Below are 22782 nucleotides of genomic sequence, written 5' to 3'. Positions count from 1 at the left end.
TTATATTCAGGCTTTTAACCTTGAATCTGTTCTGAACAGTAAAGAACAGCTGTCGATGACTTGAATGCACAACGCCACACCAAAACACGTCCAGAGGTGTCATAGTGAGTCTGTCAAAGTGTCTTGATTACAACTCCGACTATTATCTTGCGGGTGTACGCAGACAGGCATATTCACAGTCATTTAGGATTTTATCTACGCAGCGTAAATTTTAAGCACAAAGAAGGGTTTCCTTCGCCAAGTACTGTACTTTAGCTCAAAGCAGACCGCGGAATTTCGAGCCAGGTTCAGTCAATCATGCTATGGTAAACGGCTTACAAGAACTTGCTAGTGTTGTCAACCGCCACAAAGTCATATTGGAAGATCGGTTGTTACTTGGTAGACCATTAGAGAACGGACTGTCAAAAATTAGCAAAAAGCATATTGTGCCCGTTTGAAATAGACTCTATGCAAACCTAATGAGAAGTAAAAGCATGCTGAATAATACTTATTGTCATTCAGACCAGCAACTTATTTCGTTTCAGGTTTTTTGGTCTGCTGACTATGAACCGTACATTGTGATTCCACGTAACGTCTTGCAATTTGATGAACACTTTGTCGGTTTTGGATGGAACAAAGCATCGTTCGTGATGGCATTGGACGCCTTGGGCTACCGTTTTCTCGTTCTTCCGAATGCATTCATTCTCCATCTTCCCCATCCGCCGAGTATTGAAGTACTCCGGTTCAGAAGTGATTCTGTTTACAGGTAAGAAAAGCGATAAAGTTGGAAAGATAAATTTTCATTTTCAAACAAAATTCTGATCACGCGGGTTTGGGAAAAGTATGTGAATTCTTTGAAAAATTTTGCGATGATCCAAACTCCGAAACTCGTTTTTTCTGAGTACTGAGAACGGAATAGAAGTTCATCCTTTCGTTGTACAAGATAGAGACCAACTTTTGATCAACAGCAGGAAACATTTCAAAGATCTTACTTTTGCGGTACTTGCACATCCTTTGATGAGAGACATGTTTCCAAAATTGTAAAGCCAGGGAGAATGTGAGACCCAACAAGATAGATAGATAGATAGATAGATAGATAGATAGATAGATAGATAGATAGATAGATAGATAGATAGATAGATAGATAGATAGGTTATTAGGTAGACTTACAGACGGACGTCTCGTCCGATGCTTTTTCATTTATGTGTATGCGCGAGAATGTTAAGTTGTTTACATAACAATGAGATAATTTGCTCTTGCGAAGCGAAGTCGCATCGGAGAAGCTAACTGGGGAAGTTTATTTGAAATCTACTCTTATCATTCATAGATTGAGTTTGTCTACCAGTTGAGAACGAAACGGTAGATTCCATGTCCATAAAGTATGTGCGTAACTATATTTGAAGGTATTACTAGTTTTAATTGACTATCTTCCTAATGGGAGATCCGATTGGCGAGGTCTGAACGAGTCGTCCGGTGTACCTGAACGAAACCATGAACAAGAACGACACATTTGAGAAGCGAAACATCAACGAGGAAATGGAACTAATGGTTAACCGGTGAATGAAGTTGATTCTTCTTTTACATCCTTCATGCGTGAACCAGACAAAGTGACAGTGTAGCAACACAAGATGAGCGGGAAAAGAAGGTTGTAAAACATACTTAAGCGAATAAGTAAATCACCACACCTTTACGAGAGAAAAGAGGAGTTCCATTGGCTTCCGGATGAATGTTTTGAGGAGAACACCCAAAATTAAGGTGGAGCACTTTCTCAATCCTAAATATTCAAGGCAGGAGTTCCATAAACATTGTACGCACTGTCGACGACAAGCTGTGCAAGGCGCTTCTCACAAAGATGAACAAAAATTTGACATAAATGCCTTATTTCTACCAAGTATTTATACAACCTAAGTTGTGGGTTCTAATTTAGAAATGCAGGAAATTAGTTCAGATTAGTATAACTTGAAATACTTAACCTCAAGTTGGGAAAAATATTTGAACCGTAAAAAACATCTGTATATCTGAGGAGTTTGACACGGTAGGAACTCATGATGACCAGCAGGTTCACGTGTGGAATGTATACCCAACTTTTGTGTACTGTGAACGGATGGGACAAACACTGAACGGACATCCATTTGGGTGTAAACTTCACCGAGCGCAGTATGACTTAATTAGAAAGGGTTATCTGTCCACATTTAAAAAACAAAGCAAAATTGACTGAAATACGTGTTACTATAGAATTTCTTTGGCTCAAAGATACATTAGTTAAGTTAACATTCGCTTTATGAGCGGGCAAGAAGAAAACCATGCTACATAACACTGCTTCGACCAGAATTTTCAACAAAATGAGTAAAAGACAAGAGGATGTTATCTTTTACCGACTCATGAGGTGGACCTCCGCAGCTATGGTGTAAAGAAAATTATGAATATCAACTGCCTACGAGATATTGCTAGTGTAATGTCGTTTGGAAGAGAAACGGACAGAAGGAAATTTGGGCGTCCGTTGGGATCAAACAGTGGGTCAAGTCCGCGAGATGAATAGTTGTACCAAACTTCATTCCAAAAAGAAAACTAATACGGCGCCTTTTCTATTGCGTCCAGCCCCTTCAGCCGCACAAAAGCGTAGACCATAGTTTTTTTATTTCCAATCAAATTTGTGAAAGGAAGTTCTCAAGGCAATACGGTTACTATTTTTCTAAGAAAGCTCTGCCTGGCTTCAAAGTCATTTCGATGGAAGAAACAAATTGTCACCGTAACGAAATTCTCCTCGTCAGGTCATTGATACCAATTCGACAGCTCGTAAATGGCTTCAACCTTCAGTGGGTCTCACCAAGTATCCATAGTTTTGTAGTTTTCGTCACCCATATTTTCTGTTTGGAATCAAAATGGAAGAAATGCACGAATTACAGTCATTTACAGACTATTTTAGTTTCATCGGAAGACTAGAACGAACTAAATTTGATGCGATATTCTTTCACTGAGTGTGCATACCCTAAAGAAAATATACTGCGACTTCTCAAATATTGTATCGACTGAAGTATGAGGCGGTTTTATGCAGCAAATCCTGAGTTAGAGATTCAGTCAAGTCTCATACTAGGACGAAATTAATTTGTAGGTGGGTGTGTTTCTCACTCGATATACTCATGAAAATGATAAAGTAACATGTGGAATTCAGTAACGCCCAGAGGCGGTGTACGTAACGCAACCATTTCCACCAAAAGGAATTAAATTCATTCGTTTTTAGCTTTTGCATTTGAAATTTTTGTTCTAAAATTATCCAAAAACACCAAGAATAGAAAGAATATGAATGCGTTTTCGTAAATAAATTGACGTCAATATCGTACGTAACCACTGCTTCCAACAAATATTTTGACGACAATGGTATCCTAATTTTGGAACAACTTTGATTGACAGTTAATATTAATGTATTTTCATTTGAAAATAATATTCGTACCAATACGCATGCATCAGGAGAGGATAAAGTTATACAGTTCACCATTGTAATGTACTACTCATGAGGTTGCTGAAAATTCGTCGACAGCCCACGACCGGTTTCGTCCTTTTTGGGGCTCATCAGGTAAGCGCAATCCCCGGGTTTCCGTCAACTTTATGTTCTAAATGAAACCAAATTGCACGAAATAAGCGAATATACACCCATTCGCAAACTTATTTGGTTTTTCGAGAGACTCACTTCGAACACAGCTGAATCTCTCGTTTGTGCTGTTCTTAGGCAACTGAATGTGCTTATACAGTTCAAGTTTTAACGTGAAAAATCGCTATTATCATGATTTGTTGTTCGTTTAGATCGTGTGTTGACAAGATCAAATTAGACTACATCACACACCTGGCCAAAAAGCATGGAGTTCGTGCATTGAAATACCTGGATTTCCGAAAGGATACAGTCAGTCCATAATCCTGTCAAATTTACAATTAAATGTGATTTGTACAGAAGATTTACTGCTTCCGCCATCCGCATTCATACTAGTTGTATGGGAAGAAACAGAGTTATTTTAATAAATTTGTGGATACTTCCTTTGTTTTGCTTGAAAGATGGGAAGTGAAGCATCAGAACGACATCCATGTTGCGTAGAAGTTTTTGATAACTGATGATTTCATAAACAACAGTATCTTGGCGTATAAAAGATTGAGTCAGGCTTGGAAGTGAGGAATACAGGTCTGATTGTAGCCTGATAGTCAAATGGACTAAATGTCATCACATCAAACAGAGAAGTTAGTAGGTTTGGTTTGGTTACCACGCCACAAACCTCAAGTTTCGATGCATTCTCTGATGTAGCAGTATGTCTCAGTTAATATTAGGCCAGCACCCATGGCCTCTCCTGTTTACACCGACGAGCGTCACTTTCTATCTTCGGTCTCATTAAGTGAACTTCATTTTTTGTCTTTATATTCTTCCAGTTTGTTGTTTAGTGGAATTCGGGTAGATTATGTGACAAATCTGTCTGGCAACACTGACTGCGACGGTCAAGCAAACTTAAAGGACTAATGCATGGTCATATGACTGATGTTCTTAAACAAAGTGCCTGACTGAACCCGATTTCTTTCGACCTCCCATATGTCTCATATGTTCTTTAGTCAGAAGATGAGCCACCAGAAATGTTGCTCAACCATTAACGTCCTCAAAAGTGAGCTGAATTTACAGAATTCTTGCTTGAAAATGCCATGAACTCCGGTGCAGCAGTCATCTGTCACAAACCCATGGGGGCGTATTATCCGAACTTGTTTTCATAATATCCAAAAATACGATAAGCAGTGGCAGCATATCGTACAAATTTTAGGGGGTTGCAGCTCTGTGACTGGTTAAGATACTACCAGAACCATTACCGAAAAAGGAAGACCTTTCTGAAAAGGCCGCCGGAATGCAATGGCTTATCAACTGAGATTGAGTCTGCATTCATGGGCTGACGTATGAGAAGTTCTCATAGAGGTACATCGTAAGACCATCCAGTTCTCCTTCCTAATCATATTCATGTGTCACTCAATCGGTTCTCGGTTTGGTGTCACTGTATCCACGGCAGCTGCTCGGGCATAATTCCTTTGCATTCGGGACCACTGGTTTTCGGGTATTTTTGAAACTTGCTTATCCTTCAACATTTACCTTAAATCTCCGCAAAGTTTCAATACAGATCCATCCTTTTTAACTTCCCTTCCATCCACCTTGAAGTAGGTTTTCCTGGTACATGAAATACCGGCATTCCAAGTGTGCCCCGGAGAGTGATTTGTTTACAGTTAGCACAGTGCGTCACTTTTGCGAAATGGGACCATACTGGGACCTTTTTGCAACACAATGATACAATCTATTAGGTGACTGTGCTCAGATTTGGACATGAGAACCTATTTCCACCCCATAATCAACCATTTTCGTCTCACTGTAGTGCACACTGTCAGTAGTCTTTCAGTATTGTAATTTATTAATGTGGATCCAAAAGGAACCGGCTTCTGCCTACGGGTTTTACCGAGCTCTCCCTTCAACGCGAAAATGTAAATCATGCCACAATACTGGGAGTCAGCTGAGGATTTGGGTATGATAAGGGTCTAAGAGTTAATTATTCACTTGAGTGTAACACTGTAAGGACACAAGAGATACGGAACATGTCGAAACTCGCTCTTTACGGCCGCAGTCAGACGAATATCAACTTAAGCTTGGTGCAGTTTGTTTGGTCCATTATTCTCTGATTCATGTGAGATGCAACTGTGAATCAAAATTAGCGTTCGAGCCGGCTTTCTTGTGTTGTTCTACTCCGGTGGAAAGTATGATTAGAGTCAGTCTTCCGTAACTTTTGTTGTTCACTCAGCCGACTTTCGCAAAGTACAACAAGGTCTGAGGTCATTTACAACACCAGCCGTCCGTATCGTGTGTTGGGAAGTAAAGCTATTTGACTGTTTAGCCTGAGCATTCGGAAAACTCATCTGTAAATTTCAAACTCGGGTAATGCAGGACTGATCTAAGTCATGGGAACACGTAATAGGGTATGGAATTCTGATTTTTACTGCCACTATTATCGCTACTGACCACAGAAGATGCTCTTTGAACGATTTGTTTTGTTCTTTAAAAGTATTTCGACCGTAGTAGGATATGCACCGGTGGTCTAAGTCATCTGAACTGTGACTGGGGTATGCGCGGTCATAACCCAACTTTTCTAGCCTGTCCTTCCTCGACAGAGGACACCATAACCGATCCAGTAGATACGGCGATCTTGGTAGCCTGGAACAAAGCATCATTATTCTCACATTGCTATCCTAGCAACCTGTATGACTTTACCCATAGACCGCCTCGCAGTACTATTCAGCGTAGTACGAAAACTCTCTGCCGTTTATTTGGTTGCTTTCGGTCGACCTTTTCTGAAAAGCTGAGTCGCAAGTAACGGTGTGTGTGGCTCGCAGGACAGGTCTAGCACTGAAGACAGACCACCATTACAAGGGCGCAGCACTGTGTTTGGTCTAAAATACAACACCTTAGTGATGTTTGCCAGGTACACCACTCTTTCTCTGCAATATGGGAAAAAACTGTAAAGTAAAACTGTGTTGTTTTGGATAAGTAAGTCAGATGTTTGCACTTTTGGTAGGCTCTAATTTAAGTAAGGTATAATTCAGTTTGACCTCGCCATACTAACTCAGTTTCGGACTAAAATCTGCATCGGACAATGTAGGGGGTAATGAATAAAGCAGAGTAAACATTGAAAACGGTACTGTTGTCCGCTGATTTTTTAATAAACCCCGTCCATGCATTCAGCAATAAAAAGGCTACACGCAGATGAAACCCGCACTAGTATTTTATAGTTATCAGTGTGTTAATAGCACAAACGACATCCATGTATGATGGGTAAACGACGATAATGGGGTTCTGCTGTGCTGTATAAATAAGTATTCACATCCTCTTAATAGATCATAGTCATCAAGGACTCCACTACTTACTACTCCGTATGGGTCTGTAAGGCACTGCGTGATTGAATCACAGTTTCCTATGCCTTCTCATATTTGAAAAAACTACTAACAAAGTTCCACGGTCCCATATTACTACAGTGCAGCGGCTTCCAATGAAATGTCATACTCCAGGTTGGTAGCACAGCACTACTCGAAGTTGACCAGTAGTATGGTACCTATTGCAACTACTCTGCTCACATGCAGCATCGTACGCCTTATAGGCAACAGGCGACCATGATAATGATCGGCAGCCTATGGTGAAATATCTGCATATTACCACCAAACTGTGGAGCTCGAAATGGCTTGAAAAGATGTTATCCATGCAAATGTGGGCTCACGCTAGACTTGTCCCAAATATTTCAGCACAATTTTGCCGATTTTCGAATGACAGTCTGATGAACCAATCAGTGGTTGTTTTTGTCAGCGGGGGATGAAAAAACTGAAATTTTTGTTGCAAATTCGTAGTTAATGAGAATATTCCAAAGATTTGACACCACATTCTTTACGTAAGCCATAAACATCTTTACGAGGAAGCCGACAGTTGGCGCATCTGTTTTTCCCCTAAGTTCCGAGCTCACACGTTATTCAGGTGTGGAATTTCGTAATCAGGAAAGGAATGTTCCTTCCATGTTGCACAAACCAAGAAGACCTCCTCTAAGCTGAATTTAGAAAGTGTTGAGACGTGTCTTGTTCAGTGCGAAGATTTACTTTTAGACCAGAGAAGAGGAGTCGTAAACTTTGCTTGAAACTCCTCATTCTTCATCACCGCGCACAAATTCCCTCAAACACTTGATTATCTCCTTCTTTTTAGTAGTACACTGCTATTACTGATGGTGCATTCACCATGGTTCAATAGAAAAATTGTCCACTTCCTGACGCTTTTGCTGTACCAGTAAGCTATGGTTTTCTCTCTGTACATGTGATTGCATAAATAAGAATAAGAATCCTTCAGTTGTACTACCATTTTGGTGCATAGCTTCCATACCACCAGAGGGAAGCTCGGGGTCTGATATACTGCCAACGCTAGACAGGATCAGTCGAGATGAAGAGGCCGGTTTCGAACCACTGACCTTGCTATTATTGCGTTCGCGCTTTTAACACTGGCTCATCCTCAGTTCTCGAGCTTGTGATAGCATATTTGACTATTTTGAACCTTTCCCAATCCAAGGGGCTGATCAACCGCCTGAGTGACAACGAATTGATTTACTTTAAACTCTTTCGATTTTATCCTTTCTGTCACGTGAAGTTACTGCTCTAACAACTATTCGTTCTATTGATTGCTATGGCTGTTCAAGGTTTACGACATTCTTTTCTAAGGAATAAAATTTATCTGTAAACTGAATGAATCTACACAAAAACGATTGCTCATTTCAAGCGATAGAAAATGCACAAAAAGGGCCGGTACACAAAAACATCCGAAATGTTTCGATCCATGTGCATTTTACCTAGAACAAAAGATTAAATTGTTGATGTGCGTAAATCTTCCGGCCATGAAAGCACACAAAATAGGGGCTAACAGTTGGCATACCTGGTCAAGCGATTTCGGAACTGTTCACTTTTAGCTCCGTCAAACCTTCTAGTTAGTGACTATTGAGGAAGTTCCAAAGTTCACGTGATCCTACTGAACATTGGGGATTTTCCGTTGGAATTCGATTCTTTAATTTTCAAAAAATTGTTCGTGCATCATCATCACCATCAAAATCAGCGGAGACATACAGACAAATGCCTCACTGCCGTAAAACCATAAGGTTTTTCATGTATTTTCCGCCACCCATGTGACCTGTATTGTTTTTTCTTGAAAAAACTGTTTAAAATGGTTCTACCCTTACAAATTCTATTCCTCTATCTCCAATAAAAAGCATTAGGCGGGTTCTGTGAGCATTCGAAAAGTAAAACCATAAGTTTTTCATGTATTTTCCGCCACCCATGTGACCTGTATTGTTTTTTCTTGAAAAAACTGTTTAAAATGGTTCTACCCTTACAAATTCTATTCCTCTATCTCCAATAAAAAGCATTAGGCGGGTTCTGTGAGCATTCGAAAATTTAGCTTTGAAGAGCATTTTTTAGTCGCTTGGAACGAAAGTTTGATAAGTGATAGCAAGTGTTGGATTAGCAGAGTATATAATCAGTTGTGTGTTTTCATTCGGTAAGCCTGGCGGCACTGAGAGGCCGATTGAACAGACAAACATTAACATGCAGAACAAATATAGGAATTGCTACGAGATAAAACTATCGAATAGATCAAACGCGGTTTGTTCCGATTGCTCAGTCTCATCCAGACTTCTGAAGGGCAAATGATATACAGCTCGCCAGTTAGCCGCATAGTATACTCATAAAATATTTCAATAATTGTATGGTTTAGTAGTCACAATCCTGTCACTCAGCCTTCGAGGTTTTGTCTACCATCAATCCTCGTTTTACGGTAAAATAAGACGCTGTTGGATAGAGTTGTTGAGCATTAATCACTCAATTTGTTTTTTGCGAAGGTGCATCTTCCAAGGTACAATGATTCTTTAAAGTTAACGGGTATCCGAGGTTACTTGATCATTTTCGGTGTATGTACATGGTAGACGAATCGCATCATGCCGGTATATCTTGGTATACTATGAAGCTGGGCGAATAAATTACTAACGTTGGAGGAAAATTACTCGTACCACCTGTCGAAAGTATGCGGGCTGAGCGATAAAGCTATAACAAGAACGATAAAAATGAATTTTTCTATCACCGCGGAAAAGCAATAGAATGCATTCGGTAATACTCACCTTTTGGCTTTTGCTAAAATATCCCATATTTTTTTAGTATTGGGCGGTTAATCTTTATTTTCATCACTGTGGAGTTGTTCAGTTCCACCCAGGTCACTCTCTCGTCTAGCACGCAAATGTTGGTTATTAGATATTTCTAAGCTGTCAGTCAGCATTCAGGCTGTTGACGTAATTCGACGTTCCTTGTGCAATTCCGTCCCTCGTCTTGTTGGGATTCTCAAACGGTTTATGTATCTACCCAATCTCAGATAGTTACGGAATCCAGATAGAATCCAGATGCCTGAACGCATTGGAATATCATGCTGGTTTAGAGGACCCTTATTGCCTCAAAACGAGGTTAATGCAGAATCAGTTACACCACGATAATGTTATATGTTTCTGATTAGTAAAGTGTGACGTAGGTGAATACTTGTCAGACAGGTCTGGAAAGTCCCGTTTTATTTTGGTCACTACTCGGTGATTTGCATCCTGAAGATGAACTAACCCTCACGACTCTCTAATCTCAAGAGTGTCCAAGCCTTGACTATGGTCCACATGATGAACACACGGTGATTTGTGTGTATACATGTGGTTATAGACTTATATTTCCGTTGCGTGTATAAGTAGTATAGTTGCTGAAATGCACACGTCATTAATATCCGGCAAGCCGCAGGTGGACTACAAACGTTTTGAAAACAAAACGTTCCTGTGCACATTCCGGATTTACAACTTATCAATTGCTTGAGAATGTGATACTCTCTCCATAAGCAAATATCTTCAGGAGATGCTAAGTTTTGATGGACGTTAAACGTGAGCTGTTTTCCAAATCTTCTGTACCTGGCTAACAAAAGATTAGGTGTCTTTGAATGTTTCAAACAAAAGATTATTTTCTGTACTGAATATGCAGACCCAACTAATAACCAGAAATGGGCATATTAGTATGGTTGAGATTTTAACATTGCGGCGCTACTAAGAGCTCGATAAATACTGGATTAAATTTATCTGTTGCAACCCTGGTAACTTTACCGGACATAGCTGTGTGGTGAATTCTCACCAGTGTCTCCTTTCAAAACGAGTGATCGAGCTGAATGGAGTCCTCTCCATAAAGCCTGGCAGCATACTTGGATATGCCAGAGGGCCTCGTCATTATGACTGTCTCTCTTAAATTGTTGGACCAAAGTGTCTTCTGTTCAGTATCAGGAAATTTGATCTCTTGAATGGAGATTAGAATGGAAATCCATGACTCCATTTGTCTCGTGAATCGGTGGTTCGTTCCCTGTTGTATTCCTGGATGAGCAGAGCAAGCTGGAATGGAGTAAAACTGCCACGGACTGGATAGCTACCAGCTTATTGTGTCTTGTGCTAAAAATGTTCCATGGTTATTTCTGAAGAAACGGAACGTGGTCGACCGTCATGTGTAGGCAGTTCATCAGTCCCCGTTTTATCAGTTAACTTTTACTGGTTTGAGTTCCTTCGGAGTTACAAACGGTGCTCTGCACGTTGTTTTCGTGCATCGATTGCCGTCGTAATTCCTAAACGTAATACTCCAAAGCATTTACTGCTCTAAGGCAGCCATCCGATGGGCTAAAACCTCTTCACAGCCTTCAGTGACAAAGCATCCCAGGTTGCTTGGCCCCAAGTATGCTTGGTTCCCCAATTATGCATAGAACGCTTTATGGAACTCCGCTTCACCAATGAGCCCCCGTTAACAAATCAGGGCCAATGTACGTTCATCCAGAATATGTAGTTTGGGTCCATACTACTGCTTCCAAATGTGGACCACTCTGAATAGTTTAGAGTGAGGAACCTAGCTGGTTGCAATCCAGCCAGTAGGTACCGTGAAAGGGAACTTTTCACAAAAACATGCTGTCCGTAACGTGTCCCAATAGTTGGTTTGTTGAGAACTCACCGTTGTGTTCCCTGAATGTGGGAAGAATGACTTGAGAACCAACTGATATTTGCGAGGACCCAGCCAGGCTGAACATAGTAATCGCTTGACCATAGGACTTAGAGGGATGGAAGCTCCGCAAGACGAAAAGACAGGCCTGCTTATGGTAACATGCATTTTTGTGAACATGCATAAACAAACAATAGTCTGATTAGTTCGTCTGGGATATGCACGAAAGATGCGCGTAAGCGCACACGTGACCACTAGGGTGGACATATGCTCGTAATCAAGTTCCGGTTTACCTAATAGAGCGCAAGGCGTCGGGTTTGTGACTGGGTTGACTGCTGAGCCTAGTTCCAGCTGTTAAAGCCAATCGACAAGCTAAGATATCCACACCCACCAAATGAACATGCCATGCGATAGTTTTCACGGTTGGTTACTCTATTAGCCATGCCCATATGGAATGCGTGTGCCGCTCACAGGATCACCACACAGTGCACTCACACACACTTGATCTCCTTACGGAATACAGTCATTTTCAAACTCGTTTGGCTCTAACCCTAGGCTCAACTGAATCCCAGTTGAATCCCTCTTTTGTGTTATTAGTGAGTAGGGTTTCTTCAAAACACAGTATTCCCATTCACTCACCAAATGCGGATTATAGTAGTGCTGCCAACGAGGACTGGTTTTATCAATATCAAATAAGAATTGTTGCGACCATTGCTGGCAACAACAGCACAAATGATAAAACCTTGACCAACCCACAGTGCAAATGAATTGATGTGTGACAACAAAATCAGCTAACCTCCCGGAAGCAGAATAAGATCACATCCTATGCAATATCAACGGGAAAAGCCATCATCTCCTATAAGTTCACTGCCGATTTGCAGAACCCGAAAGCAGCAGGGAATTAAGGAAATCAGGATAGGAGATAAAAATAATATACCTAGCTTTCATCGCACAACTGCTCGTTCAGACTTCAGCTTAACGCTTAATCTGGCTGGTGCAACGCACCTTAGAAACACAGGATATCACAATATCGCACACTCCTGGATCAGTACCAGATGACCATTGAGAAGTGGGTGAAACTGACACCTAAACACCAGGACTCATAAACTGTTCTTGGGGGGATTTGCTTCCGTCAAACGTTCTCTGCCCGATCTTGAAAGCTTGCGTTATCATGAGTTGGTACCAAATCTGATTTTACACATTCGCTTTAGGTGTCATGTCAGTCAGTTGGGCGGTTTGCATGTGGCGCGAAACAGCCCCGTCGCAATAGACAGTAAGCTCTAACTGGGTCCTGATGTCACCATATGAGAGCCGGCAAACAAGCCTGCAGATGGCTGGCTGATTTAACAAAGCAACAGACAGCAGTCCGCAGTTGTCGCATGACGGACTTCGTCCTACGTCCACCATGTATCGACTACCAGGTATCCACGACTGAACCGATCGGACGATACGGTGGTTCACCCACCCGCCAGTGTGGCCTGCTTTGGTAAGGCGTCGGCAACGCAGCCGTGAGAACAGATGAAGAGGTCTTGCATGACCCAAGACCATTTGCACATGTCCTCCTTTTTGTATGATGGCCTGCCTGCTTCAGACCTCGGGGGATCGTTGCGTGTGCTCGCGTACCATCCTAGATACTTCAGACTTCGGGGGATCGTTGCGTGTGCTCGCGTACCACTAGCAAGCGAGAAATTCACAGTACGACACAGCTGTGCTCTGACGCGTTGGGTTGATTGATTGAAATACAGACAGACAGGTCGGATAACCGATATAGATTTTGTATCCGTTCTGGGTTGAAAATCATGTCACAGGCACTCGCGCTTCAGTCTGCTCGTGAAGGCCTGGAATAATATGATTTACTTCAGACAAAAAACGTGGAGCTGGTACACAAGCGGTCACAAGGTGGGTTGGTCACAGTGGAGACTATGTCGGTGATTTATCATCCAGTGAGCGAAATAACGCTGTAAGCACACTGACTAGAAGGAACACATATAAGCTTACTGGCTAGTTAGGTCTCTGCGCCGCTCATTGGTGTAACCTATGAGAGCAAAAACAGCACTGAATTGAGCTAGATTTCAGTTGCTTTACTTGCGAGATTTTACTTTATCGGACCGACATTTCTTCTCAAAATGGATTGAAATGATGCAAAAAAACAGTATGGATTAAATTTCTGCCTACCAATTTGAGACTTCTGGGATATGTTGCTCTATGTCACTTAGTCCAGTCGGTAACATAACCGCTTAAGTAACTTCCAATTGCAGAAAACTCTGCGTCTTAACTTTGAAAATTAGTACTTACATGGTTATGCCCTTGCATACAATTATCCGTCAGATACGGATTTATCCAAAGACGAGGCACTTCACCTGAGAGCGGATAAGGCGTCTTTCATTAGCCACCCCTTACTATACGTCTTCTTTCGAAAGAAACCAACCTATGACTGAAGTCAGGAACACCGCAGTTCTTGTAGTAATAACAGCTGTGACGGTTACGCAATGCCGTAATCCGCCTGTTAGGCCGTGCAAACTTGCGTGGTGCAGCGACCGCCTCAAGCGTTTGTTCGTTTGACATGACAGGCTACATTCACGTTTGATTCGTTAGTAGTATATGTTGGTCATGTTTCCACCTGTTTCGTCCCGCACTTTACCAGTTACTTTTGGTTCGTGGCCTACCTCACACAAAATACGTCCGATAAGCATTACTTCCATTCCGTATGACCGTATGCCAGTCCCAGACAGGTGCAGGAACTAAGCGACTGCGTGCCTTTTAGGGTTTGTAGTACAATTTATAGCAGTCAAACCAAGGACTGTGCATTAGTTTGTTGTTTTGTGTATTCATCAGCAGTGGACACTTCGCAAGTAGCTAAGATGACTCTATCTTAAATTCTATAGATAGAACTCAGTCGTCCATGCATACGTTTGTATGTGCTGTGTACCAATCCTTATACTTACTTTTTTCAGTCCCGTTAAATCCAAATTGCAAGATATTGACTGTGATATATAAACGTAAAGGTTGCAGTTTACAGTAGAATGACGCCAAATTCACCACTTTATTGACACATACAGCTCCAGTATTAAAAACAGTCGCTGTTTCGAATTTGAAATTCCGGTTCACATACAATCACGTGATAAATACTTAAGAACATGTGGAATTCGGAGAACGTCTGTGAACTGACTGCTTCCACAAACAGAAAGTGGCGGTTGGTCATCAGGTCACGTTGTTTATATAAGTTGGATACAAATGTGTAGCACGTACCATAAAGTTCAACAGAAAAGATGGTGTATGAACGTATTTCTCTCCGGGAATTCTGCCGCAGAGCAGGGAGGAGAAAGCGGGTTCTTACTGCTACGGCACTGGATACACCTTTGAGGCGATGCCTCAATATTCCACACTTATCCTTCTTCTGTATTTCTTACATCATTGGATACGGTCTCTATGTGTTTACTGGAAGTTTGATACGGGATTTCACAGGACTGGCTACGGGTCTGGCCTATCTGGTGTCAGCTATTCCCACTATAATGACAGCATCTTGTTACGCTGAGTTCAGTACGCTGTTTCCTCGATCAGGGTCGGTCTATTTATACAGCTATCTATTGTTCGGTGAGCTCGTCGCCTTCACAAGTGCGTGGGCAATGTTTGTTGGAATGTGCACCGCGGTGTCCACGGCGGCCAAATTGTTTTCCAACACAGTCAATGTACTGTGTGATAACCAAATACGTTTTTGGGGTGAAAATCACTTGGTAAATTTGGGCCCCTCACGATTCATCGACCAAACACCTGATTTGACTGCAGCCGCATTTATAATTATGCTCGGATTATTCACTCTTACTGGAGCTAAGTTCTCACTGACGATAAATGCTGTGTTATGTGTTCTTCAACTAATGTGTCTGTTTGTTTTGTTGATTGCCTGTTTCGCTCTTGGTGGTGGAAAGAACTACACCGAGAGTTTCCTGCCCGAAGGTTCAAGCGGGTTCTTTGGCGGAATTGCAGTGGCCCTGTTTGGTCTTTCTGGTTTTGAGTCATTAGCGAATTTGAGTGAAGAGGCCAAAAATCCTCGTCGGGACCTACCAATTGCCTTTCTAATCAGTATTGGTGTATGTACATTCATTTATGTAACGGCTTCATTTGGATTGGCGTATTTGGTACCCACCGAGGTCCTCTCAAATGACCTGCCTTTCATCACTGCTTTCAAGCGGCCTCATAATCCTGTGCTCTTGGTTGTAGCAATGATTGGTACGGTCTTGGGAACTGGAGCTACTAAACTGGTAGTTATGTATACTGTACCACGAATCCTCTATGCTGTGGCGGATGACGGCTTGGTATTCAAATTTCTATCCAAGATCAATAAACGCACTAGAATACCAATGTGGAGCGTGTTATTGGGACCTGTTCCATCTATTTTGTTAGCAGCGTTTGTCAAAGTTGTGTGCCTGTATGAAGTCATGAAGATCTTCACATTGTTTTGCTACATTGTGGTCAGTCTCAATGTGATGGTTATTCGTTATATTCCCAACGAGGATATTGCCTACTTGGAAGAACATGACCTAGAGCATTGTGGGACAGGCGTAGTAAATGAAGTCCATATGCGCATTCATCTTCCTAATTCTCTGGCCTGGTTACAGTCTCGTGTTTGTTTTGCGTATTTGCTGTTTGGTTTCACCGCTTCAGCCCTCATGCTGGGGATTGTAGTGAACATAAAGCTGGTTTATTTTCACGTCGCCTTGTGGATTATACCTGCAATACTATGTGGATTGGTTGTAGTCACATTCCTGGTTCTCTGTACCTACAAACCAAGAAAATTTATTGGAGGGTTCAGGGTAAGTCCTTTATCATTGATTCTGAAGCGTAATTTTTTTCCCAGCGGGTGATATTTTATCTGAATGCATTGTGGGACTGACGGTAACGACAAATTCTACACTGTTTTCGATTCAAAAAGGTTATTCAGATGGAAGATGAACAGTGCGACTGCTGGAAAATGTGATAAACTGCGTGCCCATCATTCCCCGATGCAGAAGGGGTAAATGGCACGCAAAGAAAGAACGATCGTTGGTTTGTATATTGCTGCTCAAAATTTCCTAGGCGTCGGGCAGTTGTTTTGGCGAAAGCTGGACTCAAGCACGCGCAATGCGGGTAAAAAAATCACTCTTTCTCTGTAAATTCTTGATCATTCGGACAAATATTCTAGTTTACACGGTAACTGGGAAGTAAGTAAGCTTGCTCATCTAGATTTTGTAAATAAATATTTTGAAAAAAAACGAAAAACAGACATACTTGTCCTACCACTCTACCTAGTAGAAAAGCTTAACAGGCTAATCTACTTAACAGGCGAGCCTTTCAATGTGGCATTGTGTAGACGGCCACACTATCGCTGCCTGCAATCAAAATAGATGCTACCAAACTTGAATGATTTTAGTAAAAAAAGGCATCCAAACCTGAAGTACTGTGAACTCGAATCTTTCACTTCTGTTGTCCGAATAAGGAGACGAAATATACATTTATGGTAATATTGGAAACGCTAATGCGGAAGCCAGTGTCACGCTGGGCTGAACAAGTATCAGCCTTCACTAGGATTTCAGGGAAAACCAGTGCTATCTTGACCATGGAAATCGACCAAAAAACGGCCTTGGTCAGCCTATGAAACCCATTTTATTGAGCAAAATCACAGAAAATCTTTTTGCAGGCCATTCCAAGCCCTACACTAGTTGCTCGAACTTCTGAGAATTATGATTTTCACAACTTCTCACTGACTACCTTTTAGCTTGTGTTGTAACACTTACACTGTTCATCTGCATTGCTTGCAAAGAATAAATGAAGTTTATTGACCGGACAACTTTGGTAGTTTTGTGTTGACCTTGCATTGCGAAATACCGAAACGACTAGTTGGGAGGTCTTGAATTGTATTCGGGCAATTATTGGCTTATCTTGTGGTCATGTAAGCTGTTGGGTGCTATGCGCCACCCCTATCACTACAAGTGTCAACTTTTGTGACAAGCAATTCATCAGTTTGTGGCAGTGTAGTCAAAAACAACCCAAATATAAAAGAATCGTTTCTCGTGTGCCATGAGACAATCTTCGGCTAGTCATCAGCGCCGCTTTGCCGGTGATTGTGTGGCGATATTGTTCATCCCATACAGTGATTTTGTAAAGTGATTTTGTCCGAGTGTTGTTCGAGTATACTACAGTCTCACGATCCGTTCAACAGCAGGGACTCGAAACACTCCACCATAATTTCACGCTTCAAACGTGGGCTCAGTGTTTAGGGGGTGTATGATTCGGAATGAAATCGAAACGTGTCTGCCAATAGTGTTCTGCCAGGATGAGATGAATTTTTTAGGATCCAGCGCAGCGTCAGTTGGCATCAAACAAAACCATTACAACCACTACCACGGTTTCTATCATGGGATGGCACATCAGCCAGCTTTGCTCGCCTGATCACCATTCATTCGAAAATCCATTGACCGTGCTGATTTTGCCGTGTTGTTGTAGTCAACATCAGAGACAGTACTGAGTTTGTAAAAAAGTTCCCTGTTGGGTGTCGTGCTAAACAAATGGCGCCGTATTAAGGTCACGTGTGCTGTCACGTTGCAATTTCTGCCACGGAGAATGGAATGACGACATTTCGAAATTGCAACTGACGCGGCTCGAGTTTGGTGATACCGTAGCAACCGAACCACTGAAATCATGTGGATAAAATTTACGAGCCGGGAGGATTTTGGACAGCCTGACATCCCATCTGCGAAGAGAGATTTCACCAAGAAAAAAGTCAAAATGAGGTATGCATGCAACTCATTTCTGAAAACATTCCCCATCGAGTAAATATCGTAACACAGTTCCCTAAGGAAGGTGAATCTCGGGCTGCTTTACTACAAGCCAGGTAGAATATAACTCCGCAATCTCTAAACTTTGATCATTTGGGATCTGTAAATCGGAGTGAATCTTATTTGTCCTGGTGTACGATCAGCTCTGAACAGTGAGCTGCAATAGACCAAATGATAGAGGAGACTCGGGAAGAACTATTCAGCGAACCATCCTCACCAAACAGAAGGATGTCACTTGCGAGTCAGAGTTTACCAGAAACAAAGCGCCATCGTATACTACATACGATGCTGATGTAGCCAACGCGAGCTTCCATTGACGCGTATTACTGAGGTCTACTGACAGCGCAAACTTAGAGTGCATCAACAGATGTAAGCAACATTGAAAGTGATCGTACATAGTTTAATGAAGCGGGTATTGAATCAGAGGGCTTCCATCATCTGGTCTTTTGATAAACTGATGATATGGTAATTGAAACATCTCCTGAACAAAAAATCATACCGGTCTATACAGAAGAGGATGCTTCTTTCAATCTATTCATCTCTACTACCTTATCTGGTGTAAACAGGTAGCTGCCTTTGATTTATCTGTGGCATCGGAGCGATGATATATCTTCTGGTGGACATGCTGAATCGGTAGTGTAGTATTTATTGATTGGGAATTAATGTTCACAAATCGGGGTGTGGAGTGGAATGGTGTTTTGCTCCTCTGCCTCTGCAGGCCCGACTATTTGGCAGAGTGGATAGGCACTGGCAACGGTATTTCACTGTCCGTGATCTGATCTGCTTGCTCACCATGCCGTGGCGAAACCGATGCACATTGAAATCTGCTTGCTCACCATGCCGTGGCGAAACTGAGAGGGACAGTAGTGAGAATCATTTTGGCGGTCTTCACCTGAGACACTACTAATAGGGTTACCGAAAACTGCTCACCTCCGCTGTATTATGCGGGGAAATCGTATAGACAAAAAGGGTGAGGACTGTCAAATGCTACATAGTGCAATTTGTGACAAAGTAAATGTGCTAACAAAAAGCGCTTACAAAACATACCTTGAGCGAATAAGTTTCGGATTGGTCCCTGCAATTACCGCCATGGATTGAAAGTAAAACAATCTTACTTCGCAGTCCCAATTATTTACCCATGTGATTCGTAGGCAAATGAAACAAATTTTCTAGAAAGATTCATTGAGTATTCATATCCCGAAGTGGTCTCACGATGCACTCTTCTGTATGATCACAAAGAAGCGGCGATTCTTTCGTAAGTCAGCCATCTCCTCATAAAACTAAGTCAGCTTCATCCCCATCTGTAAATGGATCCACTAACTGCAACAAAATTCGCAAAAACGCAATCATGAAAACAGCATTGGAAGTTTAAATAGTTGTCCAACATTGGGGGACGTTAGTCGACTTCGGACTAGAACGAATGCGTCTCTTCGTGGTGTTTGTGTGAAATCCTTCTAGCGGATTGGAAAGTAAGTAGTGATTCTCACTTTCCATACATCTGGTTGTCATATCCTGAATTGTTAGACCAGAGGTAGGACTTGTGATTAGACCGAATGCAAGCTGATGTTTGTCACAGAGCTGTCTACTTCCCCCTTGTAGTGCTGCTCAGAGGTTATATGATCAATTCATTGCTGGAGAGGAATATTGACTTTGACCGACTTAGAAAAGTTTCATCCTCAAACAACAGGTCCTGTTTCATCAAACACGATGGATTTGTTTCACGGTGTATCAGAGAAAGTGAACTTCTGTGAGGAGTAGATCTAAGAATCAGTAAGGCGTATCCTTAAACGTGTCTACTACACCAGTAGGGTGGATGACTTTGTCTCTCACCGGCTGTTAGAAAAAGTAAACTTCGCGTGAGCTGGGGATTCTTGGAATCAATACAGCGCAGTTGTTTGCATAGCGTTAAAAATTCACATGAATTGTCGGCAACTGACAACTAGTACGCATGTGGAGCCGCCCTGCATATTTGTGTCTCCATATACTCAATATTAATTTTCTTGCCACTAGGAAAATCAAGTGGCGTACTTACAGTTGTCCGGGATGCATTTTTGCTTCTGCTTGTTTTCTGTATTGAAGTGGTGCGGCGTCAGTTAGGTGGAACAGCATTGAAGCGCACACTAACCTGGATTGAAGCCATCTTTCAAAGCCTTGGCCTGCACCAAAGAATATATTACAAAAGTGTAGAATTGTGTGGATGAATTATATGAGGTATAGGGTCATATCCAGCCCATCTCCATGGCATGCTTGTGGCTGAATTCGATTTCTGAAAAGGCCACAAATCCTCGTCTAATGCTAGAATTTAACAGACATCAGTACGACGTTTTGGCATAGTGGTTTTTGACTGTTTAGAAATCCCCTTGTTGAGAATGTTAGGACTACAAGATGGCAAGGGATATTTTAGATTTGCAGGCCTAGGATTTTCCGATATTTTTGAGAGTAGTTTCCAACTTACACCTTACCAAACCTCCAATTGATACACAAATTCTAATTTCAGAGTGAACTTTTGAGTCAGAAAAACTAAACGGCTGTACGAGGCAATCCCGAATCGTCTTAGTGACCGTGTAGTGAATTTGCCAATACACTGCACAACGATAGAGCCCATCATCTATACAACAAGTTCGATTATGAATAGAGCTAACAAGTCTCCCGGATATAAAAGTCTACATTGGCTTGAATGGAAAACTGTGATCCTTTATACAAGGATGATTGTACTGAGGGAGATATAGTGCCGTTTTACTGTGCAGTGTTCATGTAAATTCGCGCATTATTGTACGAATTTATGGAAAAGTTTTAGACGGGCAACGCTACTGTTGTGCCTAGGTGGCGCACAGGGGCGAGATGGCTCAGCGGTTGGAAAGCAAATTCACTGACCGGAAGGTCCGTGGTTCGAACCATATCTCGTCTGTCTGGGCTTGGGAAACCTGCCATTATCCCAACCCTCGTGCTTCTTCAAGAGGCATGGCAGTTAGACACTTAAAGGGAGCTGCTGCTGATCGAACGATGAAGTGGCGCACATATGGATGGAGGACTCACTTGCAGAGAATCGTACTCCGCAATTCAGTATAGCATTGGACTGTACAACAGGCCTTCAACGGATGAGTGTTTACTTCATGATGCATCTGAGTTCACAAAACGCGAAAAGCATTACGGTGTTGTCTCATTTGATGACAGCTTGGATATTAACTGAATCGAATATTGTGGTAAATTTTTTCAACAACTTTAAAACAACGAACTGGATTTCAGTCAAACGTACTTCTGCTTAGTTTCAGTACCCACAAGTCAATGAACCCTTCTAGTAGAAACTGGATGGATACAATTTACGCCTTTTGCACTACAGGCTGATGACTAAACTCAATCCTAAGATGTCTACTGTACCTAACCATAACCTAATTGCATGTTTCTGTTAAGGCATTATTTCCTACAGAAGACTATCATGCACTGGTCTGTCGTATTTATGCGTGTAGCACTCAGTCCCGATAGGGATGCCGATGGCAAAACCTGCAGCGTGCAAGTTGGGAATTTTGTGTCAAATTCGGTGGGTTTTATCACGCATGAAGATGCCGTGATTTAGACAAAATACTTGCAAACTAACTCGGCGTTAAGGCAACTGAAACTGAAGCCATCGTTTTTGATTGCCCTGATTTTTATTTCAGACACCCCTCATGCCAGTTGCTCCATGTGGTGCCATTATTGCCAATATCTTACTGATGACCCGAATGGGTGCAGACGCCTGGGGACAGTTTGCATTCTGGTCACTCATTGGTGAGTTATTCTACATGGATTTGTGAGCACAGCGACGTTTTGCGCCACAGGACTAGAATTTGTGTGCTGTTCACAAAAAAAAGTACTTTCTGTTCATTTCTACTGTATCCACATAATACGAGGCATCCGTGTGCTTCAGCTTGTTGCATACGTAGGACTTTTAAAACATGAATGACGGTACTTTCACGGTCGTGTATGATAGAGCAAAGCCAAATATCTCAAGCATCACCATCCATATGGTATAGCAACGATGCATACTCGTGTTAACTCCGTTAATTCTACTTGGTCACTTGTGGTTACAAATGAATGCATGCGCTAGTGGTGTGATCCTTCTGAGGGGGTTCGTGGCCAGCACACCACGAACCACCAACCAGCGTGGTAGGAACAACAAAGAATGAATGTAACAGAATTTGGACACCTAGAAGCCGAAGAATCGGTGTACTAGATTCCTGGATTTAAGAAGATTAAAAAGGATTGTAAACGAACGGGCATAAATTTTTTACTCAACAAGTATGATAGGCAGCAGGCCGAGAAGTGACAATTTCATAAATGTAGCTCCAGAGATGTTAGAGTATCTAATCAGGTCAAAACTCCCCATCCGTTTCATTCAGTAGTTGATTGAGGCTGGCTTCCTAGGGAGTTTAGCTAA

The 22782-nt window shown here is 41.9% G+C and overlaps 2 protein-coding genes across 2 annotated transcripts in view; both read left to right on the top strand.

The window, feature by feature from the left end:
* T265_03580 (hypothetical protein) overlaps nt 1–3889 on the top strand; it is a gene marked incomplete at both ends in the record, with an annotated part of 28766 nt that extends 24877 nt beyond the window's left edge. The window contains 2 exons of the mRNA XM_009168099.1: nt 507–745; nt 3781–3889. Coding sequence (XP_009166363.1) covers nt 507–745; nt 3781–3889 — 348 coding nt within the window. The remainder of the gene's footprint in view (nt 1–506; nt 746–3780) is intronic.
* A 10939-nt stretch (nt 3890–14828) lies between these two features.
* Nucleotides 14829–22132, top strand: T265_13285 (hypothetical protein; the record flags this gene model as incomplete). Its single annotated transcript, XM_009168126.1, has 2 exons — nt 14829–16367; nt 22025–22132. Coding segments are annotated over 2 exons (1647 nt in total), but the record flags the coding sequence as incomplete, so codon positions are not given.
* Between the last annotated feature and the right edge of the window lie 650 nt (nt 22133–22782).

Source organism: Opisthorchis viverrini (genome assembly GCF_000715545.1).
Source record: "Opisthorchis viverrini unplaced genomic scaffold opera_v5_52, whole genome shotgun sequence".
In the NCBI taxonomy this organism is placed as follows: Eukaryota; Metazoa; Platyhelminthes; class Trematoda; order Opisthorchiida; family Opisthorchiidae; genus Opisthorchis; species Opisthorchis viverrini.
Note: the sequence above shows the minus strand (reverse complement) of the source record. Positions and strands in the feature narration are given on the sequence as shown.